Here is a 22,106-nt window from a genome sequence, read left to right as displayed (position 1 = left end):
ACAATTCGCGTCACATTCGCGGGAATCGCGGCAGAATAACGTCTGTCTCCTGCACGCGAGAGAGGAGAGAAGGAGAAAGCTGGTAAATGTCAGTTCAGTTGCAAGTTCATTCTTTATGTGCGTATCGGGTGTGCGATGTGTATTGTCTATTATGATATTGTAATCAATGTTTTAACTGTATACGTTGCACTGTGAGCTGACATCGCATTTGTCTCTCGTCCTTTCACTTCTGTGTGCGGTTCATAGGTAGGCTATGTCCCCAAATTAGTTTATGTCTTATATTTATATCATATTTATATCGCTGTCTGTTGCATTGAGACTCTGCTACGGTTTCATTTTGAAATTCTAGTCGGCGAAATAAAGGGAAAACAAATATATTAATTTGAAGGAATCACTTGCTTCTTTCCCGAATGAATCAGCCGTTTGAACGAATTCGTTGAATGAATGTATCCTTCAACTCACTTATTAAGACAGTGACTTGCCGCCGCCTACTGGCGGTTTTAGTTTCATATTTAAAGTACCCTTTAATTAAAACGTTAAAATTAGAAATAATTTCATGTTTAAATATTGATTTTAAAAAAATCTCATAGCTTTATGCAATTGTGAATGGAGTTTAAATATATTAATGCCACTTCTGTGTCTCCTCTAGACTGCAAAGATGGATTTTGATTAAATGATTTAATTTGACTGGTAACAGTGGTACTGTATAATTATTGTATAATTAAGTATTATTGTATAAATAAGTATAATTACTGTATAATTTGAATGTTAGTATTTGACATAAAAGGTGATTCATAACTCTAAATAAGTTTAGAAAGAATGTCCATATATAGGTGAAAATGCCTCTGGAAATCAATTTAAGGTGGCAAATTAAATTAATTAAAAATTAATTAAAAAATGAATTTCGGTCCCTGCTGTTAACTGACCACTGCATAGAATATTAAAAAATATGAATATCTTTGTGAGTCTGCTGTCAAAAACAGGCCTAAACCAGCCATGTCACCAGCACAAAAACACAATCAGTAAAATATCTAATCTAATCATCAACAAAACATTGAAAATATTGAGATATATTTTTGTCAATATCGCACACCCCTAATGTACGGTATGAATTTTGATTTCTTCAGGTTTTAAAAAGCCTTAAATTCGATTTTAAAAAGTGTGCAGGAGCCCTGTAAATGGTTAGACATAGTAACCTAGCAAGTAAATTAATTAATACGCTTCTTGGTCCCCATTGCTTTTGCTCTATAGTTCTCACCAAAATGGAGAGAAAGAATGACATCATGTCAATTACAGTTACTGTGACTAATACTGAATATGTAATGCAAATGTAAAAATATAATGGAAATGCAAATACATTGTTGAATGATTATAAACATGGTATTTTGCCTGTTAATGCCTGCAGTGCAGTGCAGAAAATGATATGACAACAATAAGGTCTAAATGCAACTGGCCCCTCTAACAGCACAACTGGCCCCAGCTTGGCCCCCCCAGTTGAAATGGTCTAGAACCGCCACTGGTCTGCACACATTGTCATGTTTTGCGGTAACTGTCCCTTTGTCCACTGCTTCTGTCGAGCGGACATTCTCAGCCCTAAAGCGAATTAAGACTTATGCCAGAAATACGACGGGACAGACTTGACTTTCAGCATTAGCCTCAATGGCGATAGAAAAGGTTGTTGGGGCTGAAATGCACAGATAACCTGTACAACAGACTCAGAGTAATTGAAGTCTTTTTGAGAAAAGAAATTGAGATGGATTTTGTGTAAAAAAAAATTGTTTGTTGGTTTGATGAGTAGCTATAATGCTTTTTTTGCCCCCGGTTTCCCGTGGTTAATATGATTTTCTTCTTGGAAATTTCTGATGATTTTTTCCCAAAGATTCAAACTATTATAACGTCTGACAAGGGACTATTTTAACCCTTGAAGGACAAGACCAGGGAGGCTCCGTTTATCAACTTATAATCGGAACGCAAGAACCACAAGCCGAACTCACCCGCTCGTGTTTCTCTCTTTTCCGATCTCACCGCATTAACCCTATAACTGCCGGTGTAAAATAAAAACAGCAATTTCACAAGAATTATAGAGCGTCTGTGTGCTGCTAGACTATTAAAAGTTATTAATATAGGAAAGGACACCACTGAAGGCCCAGGTATAAAACGCCCGGTGTAGGCTACAGTACAACTATTAGATCTTAAATTGACAGCAGCCTATAATCATTATCCTAATAATCATAAGTATCATTGATCATTATCTTTCTGTTTATCACTGTAAAGCTGCTTTGAACAATCTGAATTGTATAAAGCCCTATAGAAATAACTTGAAAACAAAGCAAATGTGTCTGTGATGACTTGAGGACTTGTTTCCAGTCTTCAGTCTCTCCTGTTCTGGCTCAGACATGGACAGGTTAGAGTTTCCTGTCAGGATGATATCCATCCAATCCTTTTTGAATCCTTTTGATTCTGTTATTTTCCTCTTTATTACCGTGCAGCTGCTTTGAAACAATAAGTATTATATAAAGTGCTATATAAATGAAGGTGACTCAACTATAACAAGAACATTAAAATGAACTTAGTCCACTACACAAATTTGAAAATCTCACAAAAAAAAACAAAAAAAAATCTAACTTGAAGATAAATGACAACACAAAAGTTGTATCCTACTCTGTTACACTTCCTCACTCCTGAAATCACTGATCGAGTGAATCTCCTGAACTTCTCCATTCTTCAGTAGATCATTTCTAATCCATTTATGTTGAATGATCTGCTTTAACGTCAGCCGTTTAGTTGGATCCGGGGTTAGGCACTGCCTAATCAGATCCCTGCATTCTGTACACATTTTATTAAGGAGAGAGCTGGTTAGTCATGACCATGTGATACTCATGTTGGCATCAATGAAAACAGCATCTGAAACATGATTAATATCAGCTAGTGTTCTTTATCTTTCCTTTAAAAGGTGAAGTATGTATTTTCTGCGTCACTAGTGGCACCTTGCGGAATTACAAAATAAAGCATATTTTCAAATAACCTTGCAAACGTCCCCCAACCTCCCCCAACTCAAACATCACAAACGCTGCTCTTACTGGTTCTTGTGAAGGATTGTTTCAGGTCCAACATATTTTAGCTGTGTTGCATTTGTCTTTATAAACGTTTGTCTTTCTGAACGGATGCATGATGATGCTGTATGATATTGAAGCATCCTTTGTAGAATCACAACGCTCTGTTCACTTTGACAAGTTAATTTAAAAGTTCATAAATGCAGTGAATTTTGCTTTCACTTCTGTGACTAAAGCTGAATTTCTTTTCTCATGGCTCCGCCTACTACAGTAGCCATGCCCCAAACTCTCACTATACATTGAGCTATATTTAAAAAATCTTACATACATCACTTTTAGCTGTTTCTGTACAGAGCTTTTGATTTATGTGTGTGTTTATCAATGTTATCAATATTATTCACTCACCGTTGGATAATTTGGAGTTCTGAATTGTATATTTTGCATCATAGATATCCGTTACATCGAGAAAAGGACGACATGCAATTCAATATCTTGTATAATAGCAATCCTAGAGCTCAGACATTTGCTGGGACAGCGTGAAATCTCGGTTCTGTGAAGACTTCAGGTGGGGAGTCATACAGTAATCCTGTAAACAAGACATTTGTGCATTGTCGAGCAATTTTTTAAAGTGTCAAATAATCAGCAAGTCACTACATCCAGGTTTCCACACTCCAAAAATGCTCACCTTTGTAACTGTTGCTGTCATAGCCATCACTACTAAGTACCCGACCTAAGCCAAAGTCTATTAGCTTGAGCTCTAACGTGTCTTTCTTCAACAGGAAATTGCCCGCATGAAGGTCATTGTGAAAAACGTCATGTTCAATGCAGTGTTGCACTGCCAGCACAGCCTGTCGCATGATGACCTGTGCTGTTGTTTCGTCTAGTTGACGATTACGAATGATGAAGTCGTGCAAGCACTCGCAGGGTTCAGGGAACTCCAATATGAGGGTGAATTTTCGAGGGTGTTTAAACCAATCGTGTAGTTGAATGACGTAGGGGCTTATGGGTTCTTGCCTCATCATTAGCAGCAGAGCCACTTCTGTAATGAGAGGTTCGGGATGCCCAGGCTGGAGAAAAGTAGAAGACAGAAGGTTAGCTGGGTAAATTTGTTTTTAAATGTGTTTTTCTTTTATTTTGGTAGATACAGTTGTATTAACTACAGTAATCCGCACTTAAACGACTAAATACACATTCAGCTGTATCGAACAAGGAAAAGCTCGCGTATTCGCTTGATGGCAACCTGCAAAAATGAAAAAATAAACAGTTTTCAATTACAATAACCGTATACAAGTGCCTGATCTTGCACATAACATTTATGATTTGAGCATTTAAGTATTAAACTATCTGTATTAAATATGTTTTGATGCATGCAAGAGCAAAATGTTTATACAATTTAGCACGATTGCTTTACCTTTTTGCCATCAAATTTGCGTGTTCCCTCGAAGACTCTTCCATATGCTCCGGATCCAATCATCTCTCCCACGTTATAGAGAGACTCAAAGGAGTCTGATCAGCGGCAGTGTATTCGCACATAGGAGGATACACAAGGCAACTTGGGTGTCACCGGACGGCTCCACCAAGAACCAGATAGACCACATCTGCATGGCCAGGAAATTCAGAAGATCCCTACAGGATGTGAGAGTGAGGCGAGGAGCGGATGTCGCATCAGACCACCACCTCGTAGTGGCAAAACTGAAGCTGCAGTTGAAGAAGGGGTGGATGGGAATTACAGCACAGAGGCACAAGTACAACACCTGCTTTCTGAGGGACACACACAAGCTGGAGGAATTTAGAGTGGCCTTGAGCAACAGGTTCCAAATACTGCAAGAACTAGAAGAGGAGGAGGATACAGTGGATGGCAGATGGAAGAGAGTGAAAGAAACCATAACAACAACATGCAGAGATGTCCTTGGACCCCTGAAATACCAGCATAAGGAGTGGTTGTCGACAGAGACATTGAGGAAGATTCAGAAAAGGAAAGAGAAGAAAGCAGCCCGCAACAACAGCAGAACAAGAGCGGAAAAGGCCAAGGCACAAGATGATTTCACAGCTGCCAACAAAGAGGTGAAGAAGCGTATTAGGACCGACAAGCGGAACTATGTTGATGGTCTGGCAGCCGAAGCAGAAAAAGCAGCAAGAAATGGCAACATGAAAGATCTGTATTCCATCACAAAGATGCTGTCAGGGAAGTTCTGCAAGCCAGGTAGGCCGGTGAAGGACAAGGAGGGAAAGATATTGAAGGGAGAGGAACAACAAATGGACAGATGGAGGGAACACTTCGAAGAACTGTTGAACAGACAAATGCCAGCAAACCCGCCAACCATCAATCCAGCAGCCGAGGATCTACCAATAGACTGCAGTGCGCCCACCAGAGAAGAGATCTGCAAGGCAGTAGGCCAGCAGAGGAATGGCAAGGCAGCAGGTCCAGACAGCATAACAGCAGAAGCATTAAAGGCGGACCTGGAAACAATGGTAGAGATACTGTTCCCGTTGTTCAAGAAAATCTGGGAGGAGGAACAGGTGCCCATGGAGTGGAAGGAGGGATACATTATAAAGCTACCTAAGAAAGGCGACCTCAGCAACTGTGACAACTACCGAGGGATTACGCTACTGTCCATTCCAGGGAAAGTATTCAATAGGATCATCCTGAATAGAATGAAGGAACAGGTGGACACTCAACTCCGTGACCAGCAGGCAGGCTTCCGGAAAGACAGATCCTGTACGGATCAGATCCTGCGTATCATTGTTGAGCAGTCACTGGAGTGGAACTCTTCCCTCTACATCATCTTCATAGACTACGAGAAGGCTTTTGACAGCCTGGATAGGAGTGCCCTTTGGAACCTTCTCCGGCACTATGGTGTGCCAGCCAAGATTGTTAACATCATCCAAAACTCGTACGACGGTATGATCAGCAGAGTGGTCCATGGAGGGAAGCTTACGGAGACCTTCGAAGTGAGGACCGGGGTTCATCAGGGATGCCTGCTCTCTCCCTTTCTCTTCTTGCTAGCCATCGATTGGATAATGAAGATTACAACGGCACATACAAGAACAGGAATCCAGTGGACACCCTTCACACAACTCAACGACCTAGACTTTGCGGATGATTTGGCCTTGCTATCCCACACCCGACAGCAGATGCAGGAGAAGACAAACAGTACAGCTGCCACCTCCGCTCAAGTAGGTCTGAACATCAACAAGCAGAAGACAAAGATCCTCAGGGTAAATAATACCAACAACGATCCAGTCCAGTTGGATGGAGAGGCGCTAGAAGAAGTGAAGGCCTTCACCTACCTGGGCAGTGTCATCGACAAGCAGGGCGGAACAGACGCTGACGCCAAGGCACGAATATGTAAAGCAAGAGCAGCCTTCCTACAGCTGAGGAACATCTGGAGCTCGAAGGATCTGGGCCTAAGGACAAAGGTCAGGCTGTTCAACACCAATGCCATGGCGGTCTTTCTCTATGGTGCAGAGACATGGAGGACAACAGTGGCGACAATGAAGAAAGCTCAGACCTTCATCAACTCCTGTCTGCGAAGAATCCTCCAGATCCGCTGGCCAAACACCATCAGCAACCAGGACCTTTGGCAGAGAACCAATCAGCTTCCTGCAGAAGATGAGATCCTGAAACGACGCTGGAGATGGATTGGCCACACGCTCCGCAAACCAGCTTCCAACATCACCAGGCAAGCGCTCACCTGGAATCCCCAAGGCAAAAGGAAGAGAGGAAGGCCAAGAAATACTTCGAGATCTGGCTGCTGATACCAAAGATCTTTGATAAACCTGGAGCCAGCTGGAGAGAAAAGCCCAAGACAAGGATGCCTGGAGAGCTCTTTTTGGCAGCCTATGCCCCAGGAGGGGTAGCAGGCATAAGTAAGTAAGTAAGTAAAGGAGTCTGAAAAACAAACAGAAAAATGTGAGAAATATATGATATTAATATTCTAAAAACGTTAAGATATATTTATTGGAAAACAAGATGATAATACTGTTTTAAAACAATGTTTGCGAAATAATGACTGCAGATTTACTATGATTTTGCTCGAAGCCAGGGTGATCTGGATCAGAATCAGGCTCTGGGTCCAGATCTAGTGGAGGCTCCACAACATCCACAGCTTTACTGTAACAACAGCACAACGAACTCCACATAGCCGTCCATTTACTGTTCAAGAAAGAAGACGACTTCTTAAATTTTGAAGGTTTTTCTGAAACAAAGGGGGGAAAAATTAAAACACTTAAACAAAAATGATGATAAACATATCTGACCTCACATTTAACAAAGATAGCCTACAACTTCCATTTTACTGTTAAATTCTTATCTTTTATGTTACAAATCCAAAGTAATGCAAATATTTGTAAGCTATCCACCTGACGACGTCCTTCTGCTTAATACCGGAATAAACGTACGTCCCTTAGGGGTGACCAAAAATGTATTTAACAATATTAAGTAATAATAGTCCATTTTTAATTATAATAAAAATTTTGAGGTTTAGGCTGTTGGATCTGGACAAACCCCCGCTGAAGCTGTTAGACCAGTTGGACCAAGACACAATCCCGTTGAGGCTGTTGGACCTGGACAAACTCTTGTTTCCTCCACTGTCCTGTTCATGTTGACTCTCAGACCTGTTGTTACTGCACCTCTGCGCGATGATGTACGTTCCTCTGTTGCTTAAACTCGGCAACCCACAAAACCCCCTCTTCACATTCCCCACCAAGCGAGGTAAAGATGGTGTGGGCATGATGCCCGGTGAAGAATTCAAAAATCTGGAGACTTTGTGAAGACCCTGTAAACACTATGGTCTAATCACTGTGTGTGACACAATAAACCTGCACAATGTGTTTAGTCTGTAAACTGTGTTTCAGTATCTGCAAACCGACATTGGATGTAGACTCTATCTCTCACACAAAACTGTAACGCGAAACTCCTGCCATAAACCCTCATAGAGATTCTGCTAGGGCGCGCAGGTTATTATTGTGCGAGTTAAGCATCAGCTATGCGCAGTTTCAGCTTATGTTTAGCACAAAACTGTCTGTACTCGGTATCATTTAATTGCTTTAATCTGAGTCTAAATTCCACAGCCCACCAGCTTTATGCTGAATCAACTTTTCCTCTATACTGTCATTAGTTAACTTGTGTATCTATTACTATGTCCTATAGTAAGGGTTTGGGATTTGATTATTAACACACCCCTAACCCTAGTGTTAAACATGACGCTTCTGATCACAAATAAGGATAACAGCATTTCTTTATTTTCTCTTTACAAGAACCCTTTAAATAAGCTCACATGTAAAATACAACATAACGAGAAAGCCCTAGAAAACACTCATACCCAACCATAGCTTTAAATAGCAGGAATCAGACTGCAACACAAAGGGCTGGTTAAATATGGACCAGAAAAAAAAAAGATTGCATGCACCATCACAACCTTTCTCCTCTTCAAATAAAATATTGCTTTTCTGTAACTATGCATTTTGCCTTCCAACTGAGACAGACTACAGAGTCTTGACGAAGACTTCCTTTACAACTGTGAAATTATGCAACAAGATCTAAAATCAGATGTGTTGTGTGATGTCATTAAGTGTCTCAGTAATTGAGACGGTTTGTGAGGACAAACTGGACTCTCAAACAGCACAAACATCCTGCTGGGTTTTACAAAACATTTTGAAGAATAATTTCAGTTATTAGTATCAGCATCCTTAAGGAATCCACACATAACTGTAATAAACCAAACCATTCTAACATTAGCAGGTCATAGGTACTGTAACTTTTAGCAACAAAAATGGTTAAGACAAGCATACAGTGAATGGGATAGAGTGACACAATTATTGTCTCATATTAATGAGCCAAAATGAAGAGAAGACATTTTGACCTAAAAGCATCCTTTTAGGTCCGTTTGACAGCGTCAGGAACAATATACGAGATACAAACAGAGCTCAGTGGAGACTGCCTCATGATTTTGTTTTGCTCTGACCCTATATATGTACACTAGTCTCACTGGCCTGTGAGACCAACCCAGAAGCCCAATATGATCACTGTGACTGTACAATTGCAGCTATTGAATTGATGGTTGCATTCACAACAGCATTTGCAACAACAGGAACATCTCTGGCAACTCTCTGGATGGGTGGAATATTGGGTCCTTCCAAAGTATCCAGAATACCTGCAAACAGGAAAACACAACAATGACAAAACAGCAATGTAAGGCCTGTGAAGACTGTAACATTGACAAACTAAGCAAACGTCAAAGAACTAGCGCTAATTGTGTTGTCGCCTCACGTCGGCTGAGCAAAAAAACCTGTGCTTGAACAGGCCACAAAGACTACAAAGCCTGTGCGTTCTGTGCTGTAAGGAAATATCTTTCTTACGGTCATTGCAAACTGAGTCTGAAATTTTCGTATGCGCTTTTTTTCGTATTCGTCATTTGGTGGCTCTGAATTGTCAAAACACCTCCCAAAATGCTTGCCATGGATGCGAAAAATGCAGAAAATCGAACCCCATCCGATATTTTATATGATGGACAAATGTTTCGGAGGCAGTAGGGGCTTTCGCACCAGGTAGTTCTAACAACTAGAAACCAGGGTGGTTCCCCAAGAACTAATGGTTACCTTAGGAACATTTTCCTGGTTGCATTCACACCGCCAGTAAGAACTCTGAAGTGACGCAAGCCACGCTTGTTGTTGTGACTTTTTTTTTGCGGTGCGGCGGACCTTAATTTTGACGACGCTGAGAACGCCAGCCAGAGCCTGAGCATATTGTGCTCGCATTCTCCATGTTCATTAGTTTACGATCTATCCTGTGTAATAGGTTATCCTGTACTCCTGTGTAATACGTTATTAGATAAATGCTGTGAAATACGTTATTAGATAGAGTTGTTATGCATAGAAAGTACACAGTAATGAAAGGTTATTAGCGTATGCCGTGTGGTTGATGACCAGTGTTGCTAGCTGAGCAGAAATACATGATCATGTTTTGCTTGGTCCCCTCAAAGTTGCGTTGGATTTTCTCCTAAGCGTAAATGGTTAAGAGGTCCATCTATCACTGTTTTCCATGTTCGTAGAGTTAGTTTCTGGAGTAAATAAATAGGCTGTAATCTGTGTGTTTACACGGCTTTTTTAAAAATGGTGGGTGCTGGAGTTTCACGTGTGTTCCTCCAATCAGCATGCACTTGAAGTTATTCTCGTGCACTACCCATGTCATTATTTTTGCTATATCTTCAGTTAGCAATTCAGAGATAGTACAACAAACAAAAATACATCAGGCTTTTATAGCTCATTTAGTATGATATAGTGAGAAAATAGAGCTCATACAAGAAACTATGCAATTTGATGCAGTTTATAAAATTTATATGGCCAAAAAGTAAGGTGAAAATTCTGACGGCTTGTCAGAATATAAATATTATATTGTCAGAATAAAAATATTAATATAAAGATATTTTGGCTAGTTTGAACCCGTTTCATTGGCTCGATTTATAACTTTGATTCAGTAATTCCTCTGCATCATCACTCAAAAATGTCTTTGCATGCATAAAAATGTTTCATAAAATGTTTCGGTAACAGTCTAGTTTAGGTTTCAATTCTCACTATTAACTAGCCTAGTTTCTTATTACCATGCATATTACTAGGATAATTGGCTGTTTATTAGTACTTATAAAGCATATTTTAATGTCTTCTTCTGCATGATCATATTCTACATCCCTTAATCCTACCCAATACCTAAACTTAACAACTACCTTACAATTAATAAGCGGTAATTGGGAGTTTATTGAAGCAAAAGTTGTTGTTGTAGTAAATAGTGAGAATTGGGCCCTAATCTAAAGTGTGACCAATGTTTGATAAAAAACATTGTGTTTTACTATGTTATGTATTTAGGTTAGAAACTGGGTTGTCCTGCAATTGTTGTCTTATGCTTTAGGTAACACTGTGTGATTGCGTACACCTTGAACATTGAAAGTAAAGTTTAAGTTGTAAGTGCACTCAGCCTCCATTGTGTTATTGCAATCTATAGGGACGTCACGGCATTTGGAGCAGCCATCTTGACGGAATAGAAAATGCTATAACGCCGGTGAATACAGCTCGTCGCGAAATATTTCTATCATGCCCGAGCGATGCTGTGCAGTTGGATGCGATCAGATGCGTGATCATACAAAAGGAATATCTTTATACCGTATTCCAAAAGAAACAAAATGGAGAAACAAGTGGTTGGCAGGAATAAACAGGCAAAACGCTGATGACGGTGTTTGGCTTCCAACTCAACACACGCGGCTTTGCAGTCTTCATTTTGGATCAGGTAAGTTGTCCCCTCGAAGGCTAATGAATGATTTCTCTGAGTTCGGGATCAAATGTTAAATCCACTGTTGCCATAAAAATCCGCAATGTTTGTATGCACTACCAGGCATTCAGCATAACATAAGCTTGTCTTAGCCGGACACATTAGGCTCCCTATTTTACGATATATAACGTTTTATATTATAGAGCTGCACGATTATCACAAAAATCATAATTGACGATTATTCCCTTGAAATTGTAATTGCGATTATTAATTCCGATTATCACAATTTACATTGAATATATAGGTGTATTATAATACATGTTTAAACAAAAATTGTTCACACACACACACACACACACACACACACACACACACACTACTGTCCCCCTTTACTTAACATACACATAAACTGTTAATGAAACAGCTCCTGAATGAAAATCATACCTGCATTCAAATCCTTCTCAGCTAACACGTGATTTATTGGTATTTTACTTTCATTTCGTGACGTACTAATTTACATTGTAACGACGTTGCATGCTCGTAGTTTCTTTTGCACTTTATACAGTGAAGCGATACACAGCACGCGCCGTCGCATTTGCGCGTGCAATTGAAGAGTGCGCGCTACGAGCACAGAAAAACGGCTGACAGGACAGTAAAGTCTGTTTTTCTGAGGTGAAAGTCTTTTTATTTCATCGTACACTTATGTCACTATTGACGTAAGTAGATAGAACTATTGTGCATTTTTTTCACGGTTCTAACGGTGTATGGGTTGACTACTTACCCAGTAGATTTTTCTACTTTTTTTGTAGCAGGGAAGAAAAACTTACCAACATTAGCTAGAAACAGTATTAAAGTAGTAGTAAAGAGTAGAGAAGAGAGCCGTGGAACTGCTCAGTTAGCTTCAGAGTCACTGGTAGGTAAATGCATTTACCTAACACACTGTAGCCCAATGTCAAAACGTTTTTATGTAATTATATTATTAGTATAATAATATACTAATAATATATATTACCCACGGCAATGGATCTATTATTAGGGGTGGCCCATCCCTAACAAAGAGTATAGAAGAACAACTTCTATACTCTTTGCCCCTAATAATAGATCCATTGCCACTGAGTAGCTGACGGATGTATTCCGTCAAAATGGCTGACACGCGGCTAGGGGTCACGTGACTGGGAGATCCCTATAGCTCCATAGAATATAATGATATTCTGATATACACAACACTATTGCTGTATTAGTGTATATGAATAAAAATGATTACATAATGTTTTCTTGTGTTAATTAAATGGTGAACAGTGTGGAAAATGTGCCATTTTACATTTATTTCTTATTATTTTAACTTTTTTTTTTTTTTTTACTGTTAACAGTTTTTCAGGGTATTACATATATATATATTAAGCAAAATACATTCATTTTTAGCTTAATCGCCCAGCTCTACTTGCTCTCGGATTCATGTCTTACCTTCAACCATCTTATGGTAAGCAAAGTGCAGGTAGAGCAGAAAGAGCATGTGAAGGGCAGCCAGTGTGCCACACAGTATGAGCCGAGGAGTCTGACCAACAGCTCGAGAGATGAGCACAGCCACCTGAGAGGAGGACAAGGAATGTGAATACACATCTTACACTGATATATGCATGATTTTGGCCCTTGTTCATTTTGCTTTACCATCCGTAGAGTAGAGAGTCCTCCAATCACCATCCAGAGAATGTAGAAGAGCGAGTGGAAGTGGACATTGTACGTGATGAAAAGGACCACACAGTGGCCGAAGAGACCATAACCCTGAAAACAAAGATAATAAGACACACTTCATCGCAGTGTGAATTGGGCACATCATACACTCTCTCCAGGGGTAATGTGAGCTACTTACTAGCAAAGACAACATCTGCAGCATGGTAATCTGAGCGTTGCACAGGTAAGCAAGGAAATAGATGAAGGAAGACACTCCTAGCCAGTATCCAAAACAGGTTCCAATGGCAGTGCCCATCAGCGTTCCCTCTCTCTGTTTCAACAAACAAACACCAGTCAAGAACGACAGACTTCTGACTTTCATTTTGGATTAAATTTCTCACTGACAAATGTATGGAACATTACTTACGATGACGGTTCCTGATGTCTTCATGCCGTGGAGCAGAATAGCCACCAGTGTGAACACCAGCATCATTGGTCCATACAATTCTCCTGCCACTTTCTGGGTTTAGAAGTAAAAATAAGTGGCTAATGAAGCAAAAACAGCTCATAACATCTGCTGTTATAAGTCTACGCTGTGTTGTCCAGTGGAATGAATAACATGGTTTCGTCCCACCTTTGGCTTTCCACACAGCTCAAAACTAAATAAAATGTGCTGTGTGACAGCGAGGAAAAGAAATGCAGATATGCAAAATAAAAAAGTAAATAGAATAAAATGAATTAACCCTGTAGAATCTGACAAGAAATAACAGTCAGAAAAAAATATTTTATTTTAAATTGGAATGGTTTACTGAGCCTTTAAACAAACAACATTTTTTTTTATATATGTGTGTTTTGTTTTGTTTTTGAGTATCATATTTCATACTTCAGGCTTTTATGGTCCATATACTATAGTGGTGCAACGGATCATCATTGATCCGTGGTCCATTCGGATCAATATCTTCGGTTCGGCACACACGTGATCCGCGGATTGATTTATGAAAAAAAAAAGTTGTGCACATGTTCAGTCCACACCAAGCGGCAACCTCCCCGTCTCTCTCTTGAAACCAACACGGAAGTGAATTAAACTGCAATTCATCGACTGACCGCTTGAGGCAGGCTGCAAAAGTGAGTCAAATCTGTATCTCCCCCATCTTAAAATCCCCAACTTTACAGCAGAAAAAAATATGTTTACAGCCTGGAGCAAAAAGTGGTTTTGGTCTATATAGCTAATTTTGCCCTTCATGACAACTGTGAGGGGGGTGAATTTTTTTTATTATATTAAGCCTTAAAGTTCTGCATAATTAAGGGCGTGGCCACTTGCGTGACTGGTGGATTGAGGCTGCTATAACTGCTAGCCGACGTTTGTCTCTGTTAACGTCACCCTCAGTTGCTGTACTTGCCATCTCTGCAGTGTTTGTGCTTTTTTCGGGATTATTTCATACAATTTAATACACGCATTATACCTTTGCCCACGCCGTTGGATTCCTTCGGTGTCGAGTATGGAGAGAACAACCAGCGTTGTATTTCCAGTTGTTTTCCTCGCATACACTAATGGATGTCTGACAATTTCGTTGCTTTTTGGAGTATACTGTACAGGCTACACTCGTTATGCGGTACCGTTGCTCTCAAACTTTTAAGTGTTAAATAAAAAGTACCGTGAGAAAATCCTGCAGGTGTCAGTGCTTTCTCTCCGTCCATGCAATAGATACACACCCTTGAATGAGCGCGGATTTCTAGTGCATTTACTTGCACTTCTGAGGTAATATTTTTGGTTTAACCCATTTGAGAAATTGAGAAGCGGCCAAAATCAGATTTTAAAATCAACTGAACTGAATAAAGCTCTTGATGAACTTGACGTGCGATGCCGCACTGACTGACATGTATGCGCATGAATCACTGTCACACGCACAAGCTCAGAGCAATATTGTAAGTTACTGCATGATAATACATTTTTAACTAGCAGAATAATAATGCATCCCGATACACATAGTCTCACTTTTAGTTACGTCTTTTAATTATTATAGTATTTTGAAGGGCAAAAACATGAACTTTAACTATTGGCTTTACTTCTACATTCAGCTGTCACTTTAGCAAGAGGCCAGTAGCATAGCATTAGTACCTCAGCTCCACCCACGCTCCGCCTCTTTGCCAATTTTCTTTTATCCGGGAGGCGATATTTTTTTTCACAGGATGGTAGGGGAAGACTCATGAATATTCATTAGGGAACTCATGCCTGATTGGTCTGATGACCTACCCCCTAACCCCGCCCCTAAACCTACCCGTCACTGGGGGTCTGATGACCTACCCCTAACCCCGCCCCTAAACCTACCAGTCACTGGGGTTAAGACCAATCAGGGATGAGTTCCCTAATGAATATTCATGAGTCTTCCCCTACCATCCCTTGAAAAAAAAAATCGCATCCGGGAGTGACGAGAGCTGACGCGATGCCAAGATGGCGACGGTTGGCCCCGCCTACTTTAGGCTTCAAAAGCACTCTTCAGAAACCTACGGGTGACGTCATGGACACTACGTCCATATTTTTTTACAGTCTATAGTCCACACCGGTCCACACACAGCGTGGTCATGGCGAGCGTAGGAACGGATGAGCTTGAACGCCCCGCGTCATTTAAATCCCCTGTATGGGAGCATTTTGGCTTCCCTGTCAAATATAATGATGAAGGAAAGAGGTTAGTGGATAAAACCGTGATGATGTGTAGGCACTGTGGCAGCATGGCCACGCATTTGAAGCGACATCACCCCGATGTTTCACTGACAGGAGTGAAAACGAATGCTGCTCAACAACTGCTTATCACCGCGGCATTTAAGCAACCCCTTGTTGCACAATCAGACCGGGCTAAAGCCATCACAAACGGCATTCGCGCAGCACTACCCCTCGCTCGTCCCTCTCCCTCCCGCGCGCTCTCTCTCTCTCTCCCTCATATGAGGTGGCGTGCAGTCAAGGGCTTAAATCAAACTTCATTCACGCACACATGAAACACTTGCATACACATATACTAAGTAGTCAAACATACATGTATACTGCTGGATGCTCAAACAACATATGAAATGCACAAAGACACACCTAAATTCGCTCACGCACATACACGCAAACTCTACACACACGAGATGCGCGCACACACAAACTCTCCACGCACATAATCATATGAGACGCGCGCACACACACAAACTCGCGCACATACTCATATGAGACGCGAGCGCGCACACACAAACTCTCCACGCAAATACTTATATGAGACGCGAGCACACACACACAAACTCGCTGACAAACTCAATGAGACGAGAGCACACAAACACAAACTCTCCGCGCACATACTCATATGATACGCAAGCACACACACACACAAACTAGGGCACATACATACTCATATGAGACGCATGCTCACACAGTACATGATGCATATGATTCTCAGTGTGAACATAAGTCACACATTGGTAAGTGCATTTTTTGTTAACAGAGAATGAGAGTCCATTGCTTTTATTGTTTTTGGTTGTTTTGTTCATTTATTGCGGATATTTAAAATGTTTTCAGTGTTAAATAGTCTTTAGAAATAAAAGTTTATTGATCTTTGAAAAGGTATACCAGCATTATTATGCCATATCATCATTTTAGATGAAAATGGTCGGAGAATTTATTATCAATATTATCGTTTATCGCAATAATTTCTTGGACAATTTACCATCCAGCAAAATTTGTTATCGTGACAGGCCTAGCTATCGGTGTGTTTATAGGTGCTGACATGAGGCCATTTTTTCTGTTTTTTTCTTTCTTTTTGCTGATCCGAAAAATTATCCGATCCGTGACCCGAACCGTGAGTTTTTTGATCCGTTGCACCCCTAATATACTATGATATTGGTGAATATGGAGGGTGTATTCAAAGACGAAAAAACACCTAAATTTTATTCAGAGGCACAAACTGAGCAAAAATATGTAATTTGTTGCATTTACTGATATTCATATTTTCCAAAGTAAGATGAAATTCTGATAGCTTGTAATGTAAATCAATGTTATAAAAAATTCTTTATAACAGTCTAGCAGATGTTTACATAAAATGCATATAAATATCAGATGTCACTCTATATCTCCCAAAAATGTGTCTTAGCAAGATGGTATTTAAATGCTTTTATGATCAAAGCTCAGCAGTTTTTATTGTAGGGGGCAAAACATATAATGCAATGCAATACAATAATGACTGAGAAATGAACAAATAAACTCAAAAGCTGAATGGATCATATTTGATAGTCACATTTTATCGTGACTTTTGATGTATGGATAATCAAACTATCAATCAGATGTCAGAAGGCATGTAGTAGATAGTATGCAACAGGTACTGATCATGTTGATAATTTAGAGGGCTTAAAAATTTGCATGAAACAGTACAGTAGACTTTGATACAGTAGACTTTATAGGGTTAATAATATTAATCTCTCGCTCTTATCATTACAATTAAAATCTTACCCCTGCTCTTATCATTACAATTAAACTTGCTTTCTTTTGTTTATTGTGCAAGGCTAAAATTATTGAATTCCTTACCTGTGGAAAGTTGATCATTCGGACTGGGATCAGGGATTCCACCAACCTGTGGATATAGCAATGGGTCATTGAGTCTGAAGCAGTGGTGAAGCTGCCGTAGATATTGTGAAAGCGCTTCTAGAATGCTTGACATGGATCTTACCTGTTTCTGACTTGCATGGGTTCCACATCAAAGTACGGCCGGAGAATGTCAATATTGGCGTACAGATTAAAAGCTTTTGAGGCCTGTCGCTTTCCTGCTTGCCATACCTGTGTAGATACACGCTATGTTAGTAACAATATTTTCTACACACAGCTCAACAGAAATCTATAAAGTGAAGTTACACAAGTTTTTTTCAGTATAAATGATTTACACTTGGTGAATGGAAAAGAGCAGCTCAGACATTCTTTCATGCACATGTGACTTAGGCCCTGTTTACACCTGGTATTAAGATGTGTTTTGGTCGATCGGATCACAAGTAGACGAGGGAGACACACACGTTCCCGTTTACACCTTGTGTTTTAATCCGTCTCTTTCGTCCACTTTTGACCACTTGTGTCCTGATTTCTTCGAGGAGAGGGTCTATGGGCGGGTAAATCTGTAGGCTTTTTCAGATCTTTCAATCTAATGGACAAAATAAACTCACTCAATTTACATATGAACGTGACCAGAGATGACGGAAAAACACACGGAAAGCAGGAGCTTTAGTTTCTGCTGTGACAGCCACAAGACCAGCCGAATGCAGTGAGTGTGTGTTAGAAATCAGGACTGTTGAGAGAACATTGTCCTCGATACATTTTTCATCTTCAAACCAAACTTGGATCTTCAGCCGATAAAGTTTGAATCCCGTCTGGCTAGTGCGCTTCCCATTATGTTTACTAATTAGGCGCAGAGTAGATATTTTGTAGATATTTGAACACATTTGATCACATGAGCGTTTACATTACGAAAACAATTTGGTCGAATGCGTTTTCTACCTCTGGAAGTGGTTGAAAGTGGACAAGCTCAAAACGTTTTAGACCCCGTTTACACCTGTATTTGGCGTCATCCACTTGTGATGCGATCGACCAAAATGCATCTTAACACCAGGTGTAAACAGGCCTCACATGTCAATCAGGTTCCAAGCCCTCCCTCTGGCTCACCTCATCAGCAACCTGTCTGCCCAACTGTCCCTTCAAGCCCTTCATCCCAAGGAACTCTCCATATTCTCCGTTGTCCTCCTCCGTAGCAGCTGCCTCTTCCGTCACCTCCTCCTCCTCCTTCATGCGCTGATGCATCTCCCCCATATCCTCGAAGCTGGAGCCCGAGGTGTCGTCCATATTCTCCATGTCTACCACAGCCGAGCCACTGCCCTGGGGTCGGTCACGAGAAAGAGAAAAAATTCTGTCACAAAGTCTCAGTGCAATTTTATAAAAAAAAATCATACAGCCAATTTTCACACTCCAAATAAGTTAGGGAATGTGATGGAGCAAGTTTTCTGAATACTGAAAATAGTTCACCCAAAAATGAAAATAATCCCATAATTTATTCACGTTTAAGCCATCCTAGGTGTTTATGACTTTCTTCTTTCAGCCAAACACAATCACAGTTATATTAAAAAATATCCTGGCTCTATAATCGGAGTGAATGGTACTAGATTTTAACATTAACTATAAATGAATTGCACCACTACAGCATTTAATCTTTGTTAATGTTAATTTCACCATTTACTAGTAGCCTGTTATTGAAATTAAAAGTTGTATTTGTTAACATTAGTTAATGCACTGAGAAGTAACATGAACAAACAATGAACAGTTGTATTTTTTTTATTAACTGAGATTAATAAATACAGTAGCACGTGTTGCTCTTGGTTAGTTCATGTTAGTTAGCCTAATACATTAACTAATGTTAATAAATCAAACCATATTGTAAAGTGTTACAAACAAATAATTTACTCAGAACACCTCAGAAAATGAGAATGTAAGTGCTTTAGTAAGAGTGGTAAGCAAGATTTTAACCTAAATAAACTACAGTATTTTCAGGTTATTTATATGACAATGTGAAGAAAAATTAGCATGTTTCTGAGCATGTACCATGGTAATAACAATAAAATGGCGATCATTTATCTCCTCCACTTATACTAATCTATATGTACATAATTTTTTACATCACAGTTTCGCTTACTGTATCTGAAGCAGCTTTGAATAGTACACAAATGGTGCATGAATATGGTAATAAGTCAGTAAGATCCAATAGAAATACAGATAGTACCACCACAACGGTGACTAAGCAAACGGCTTGTTTAACAGAAGAATCGTGTGTTTTCATACGTTATGTGACTGTATAATGCTGAGTTGAGTTGAGGTAAATTACCTGGATAATGTTGTCATCAAAACCACCCCATGGTTCCGTATTCGTGTTTTTGCTTCCCTGTGATGCCGACATTGTTTTGCACAATCAAGAATATAAGCAGAAACTTTAGCTGCTAGAACATTAAAACGCTACAATCTATCGTTTGGTTCTGGTGCTCATTTTAGTTTGATATTAAAAATGGTTTGTGTGAATTGTTTTGCCAGCTGTACAGCGCTGGGACAAAAAAGTGACGTGATGACTACGCGATTTGTGACGCTACTTCCTCTAATCTAAACTTCCGGATTTTACCCATAGACAGTAAAAGACAGTGCGGGATTTCACCAGACAGACCAGTCTTGGAAGATTTTCATATAAACTTGTATTTAACCTAATAAAAACACGTATTTAACCACATAAAAAACTAATTACATACGTTCAAAAGCAGAAAACTTCGCCGTTTAATGTTAACATCGGGCAAGCATACCAGTACGTAATGTCAAAATAAAAGTCTTGTGACCTGTACTGTTTTATTTTTAGTTGAAAATACTTTTTTCTTGAACTTTATTTCTCGGTTGCTTTACATTTTAAAATAAATTAAACCATATTATTGTCATTATTATTATTAAACAAGATACCATTGATTTCAAAAGTAATTTTTATTTTATTTTACTATATCACATGCAAAACAAGTAGAACAAAATTGTAAACAATTTATAAAAGAAATATGGCACTAATTTATACAATGTAAAACAAACAAAAACATAAATAAAACTACTTTTGAGGCAATGTGTTACTTTTCTTTCTTTTTTTAACTTAAACGTCCATTCATGTATGGCACAAGTAGTGGATCGTACTACATTAGCATATGTTTCAGTTTATTAAAAGTTATTATTTAGGTAATATATTGGCTGATGTATCGTCCTTTACATGCTAAACTCGTTTATAAAAAAGTTAAATATTATTAGTAAATGTACAATTTTCTGAAGGGGGCACTGTACTCAAAAGTCTAGGCTATTAAAATCTCTGAAATTTAGTTTAATCACTTTTATCCATGATTTTATCTAAATGGCTTTCAATGCTAGTGGCCATTTCAATGTTAATGACAGCATCCATAGACAGTAAAAGAAATGGACACAGCGACCCCATTGATTTCAACGGAGAAGACTGAAGCCCGATTATTGCACTTCCTTCCTGATGGCTGAGCGACTGCGCAGGCTCAAACTGAGCTTGACGACAAGCTGGTTACCATAGTGATGGAATCGAACGAGCTTTTTATCTAATGTTTAGGGCACGGTTATAAAGCCTCTCAATAGGCTTTAGGGTAGTTTGGCTGGTCTGGGACCAAACAGTGATGCAGTACGACAGGTGGGACAGGATCATAGTTTTCAGAAAGTCATGAGCACATTCAAATGTTAGACCGCTCCTGATCATTCTGAAACAGTTCATACTGGCCTTCATTTTTCTTGATATGGCTTTGATATGACTTTTAAAGTTTAGCTGAGAATCTAAAATTTCTCCTAAATATTTTTCTTGTTCTACCTGATAGATGAGTTCTTTTTATAGAAAAACACATGGATTTAGTTTTCTTCAGATTAAGTGTTAATCAGGATTTGTTTAGCCAATTAAACACTTTCTCAAGACTTTTGGTCAGTGTACTGCCGATAACAGCAGGGCTTTTGCCGGACACAAACCACAGTGTCATCGGCATACATCTGAAGGCCAACTTCAGGACACACTTCAGGCAGTTCTGTACGTTCACATACAGCTAAAGAGAATAGGTCCCAGTATGGTTCCCTGAGGGATTCCGATCTTAATTTTACATGGGGCAGATTTTACATTCAAGGGCCCTGACAGCCAAGACCGAGGATCTATACACAGCCTGGAGCACCGAAGCAGAAAAACGGTCCATTTTATTAGGCAAGACCGGCTTAGGGGGAGCGGGGAGCGAGCACCCTGCCCTGGACTGGGTTGAGGTGCCTGGCGATGGATGGCTCGATAGCGGGGATCGCCCATGCCGAGAGCCGCCATATCCCTCACCTCTAGACCTGCAAGACCTCCAGTAGGGCCTCATGTGCTTCGTGCATGCTGGGAGGACGAGGAAGGGTTGTTTCCTCGGACCGGGAGGGGGTCCCAGCGCTTTCCGTCATAAATGTCCCTTTCCTGGTCGGTTGCACTCTGTGGAGCCGTCCACTCAATTTTGAGGCGAGCGGCCGCTCGCTCACACACTTCCAGGAGGATGGACTGAGGCAAGGCTGC

The 22,106-nt window shown here is 39.9% G+C and overlaps 2 protein-coding genes across 2 annotated transcripts in view; one reads left to right on the top strand and one right to left on the bottom strand.

The window, feature by feature from the left end:
- LOC143703021 (creatine kinase, testis isozyme-like) overlaps positions 1 to 22,106 on the top strand; it is a 70,986-nt gene that overhangs the window by 38,471 nt on the left and 10,409 nt on the right. The window lies entirely within an intron of this gene.
- yipf3 (Yip1 domain family, member 3) lies at positions 8,276 to 20,137 on the bottom strand. The gene is made up of 9 exons (XM_077197096.1): positions 19,872 to 20,137; positions 18,662 to 18,871; positions 17,682 to 17,788; positions 17,540 to 17,585; positions 13,415 to 13,507; positions 13,187 to 13,318; positions 12,985 to 13,098; positions 12,781 to 12,904; positions 8,276 to 9,208 (listed from the first exon to the last, which is right to left on the bottom strand). The coding sequence occupies exons 1-9, from the start codon at positions 19,941 to 19,943 to the stop codon at positions 9,078 to 9,080; spliced, it is 1,029 nt and encodes a 342-aa protein (XP_077053211.1). The 5' UTR covers positions 19,944 to 20,137; the 3' UTR covers positions 8,276 to 9,077.

Source organism: Siphateles boraxobius, unplaced genomic scaffold, assembly GCF_051911475.1.
Source record: "Siphateles boraxobius isolate OS27281-9 unplaced genomic scaffold, OSU_SipBor_1 37, whole genome shotgun sequence".
In the NCBI taxonomy this organism is placed as follows: Eukaryota; Metazoa; Chordata; class Actinopteri; order Cypriniformes; family Leuciscidae; genus Siphateles; species Siphateles boraxobius.
The sequence above is the reverse complement of the archived record's forward strand: the minus strand, read 5'-3'. Positions and strand labels throughout refer to the sequence as shown.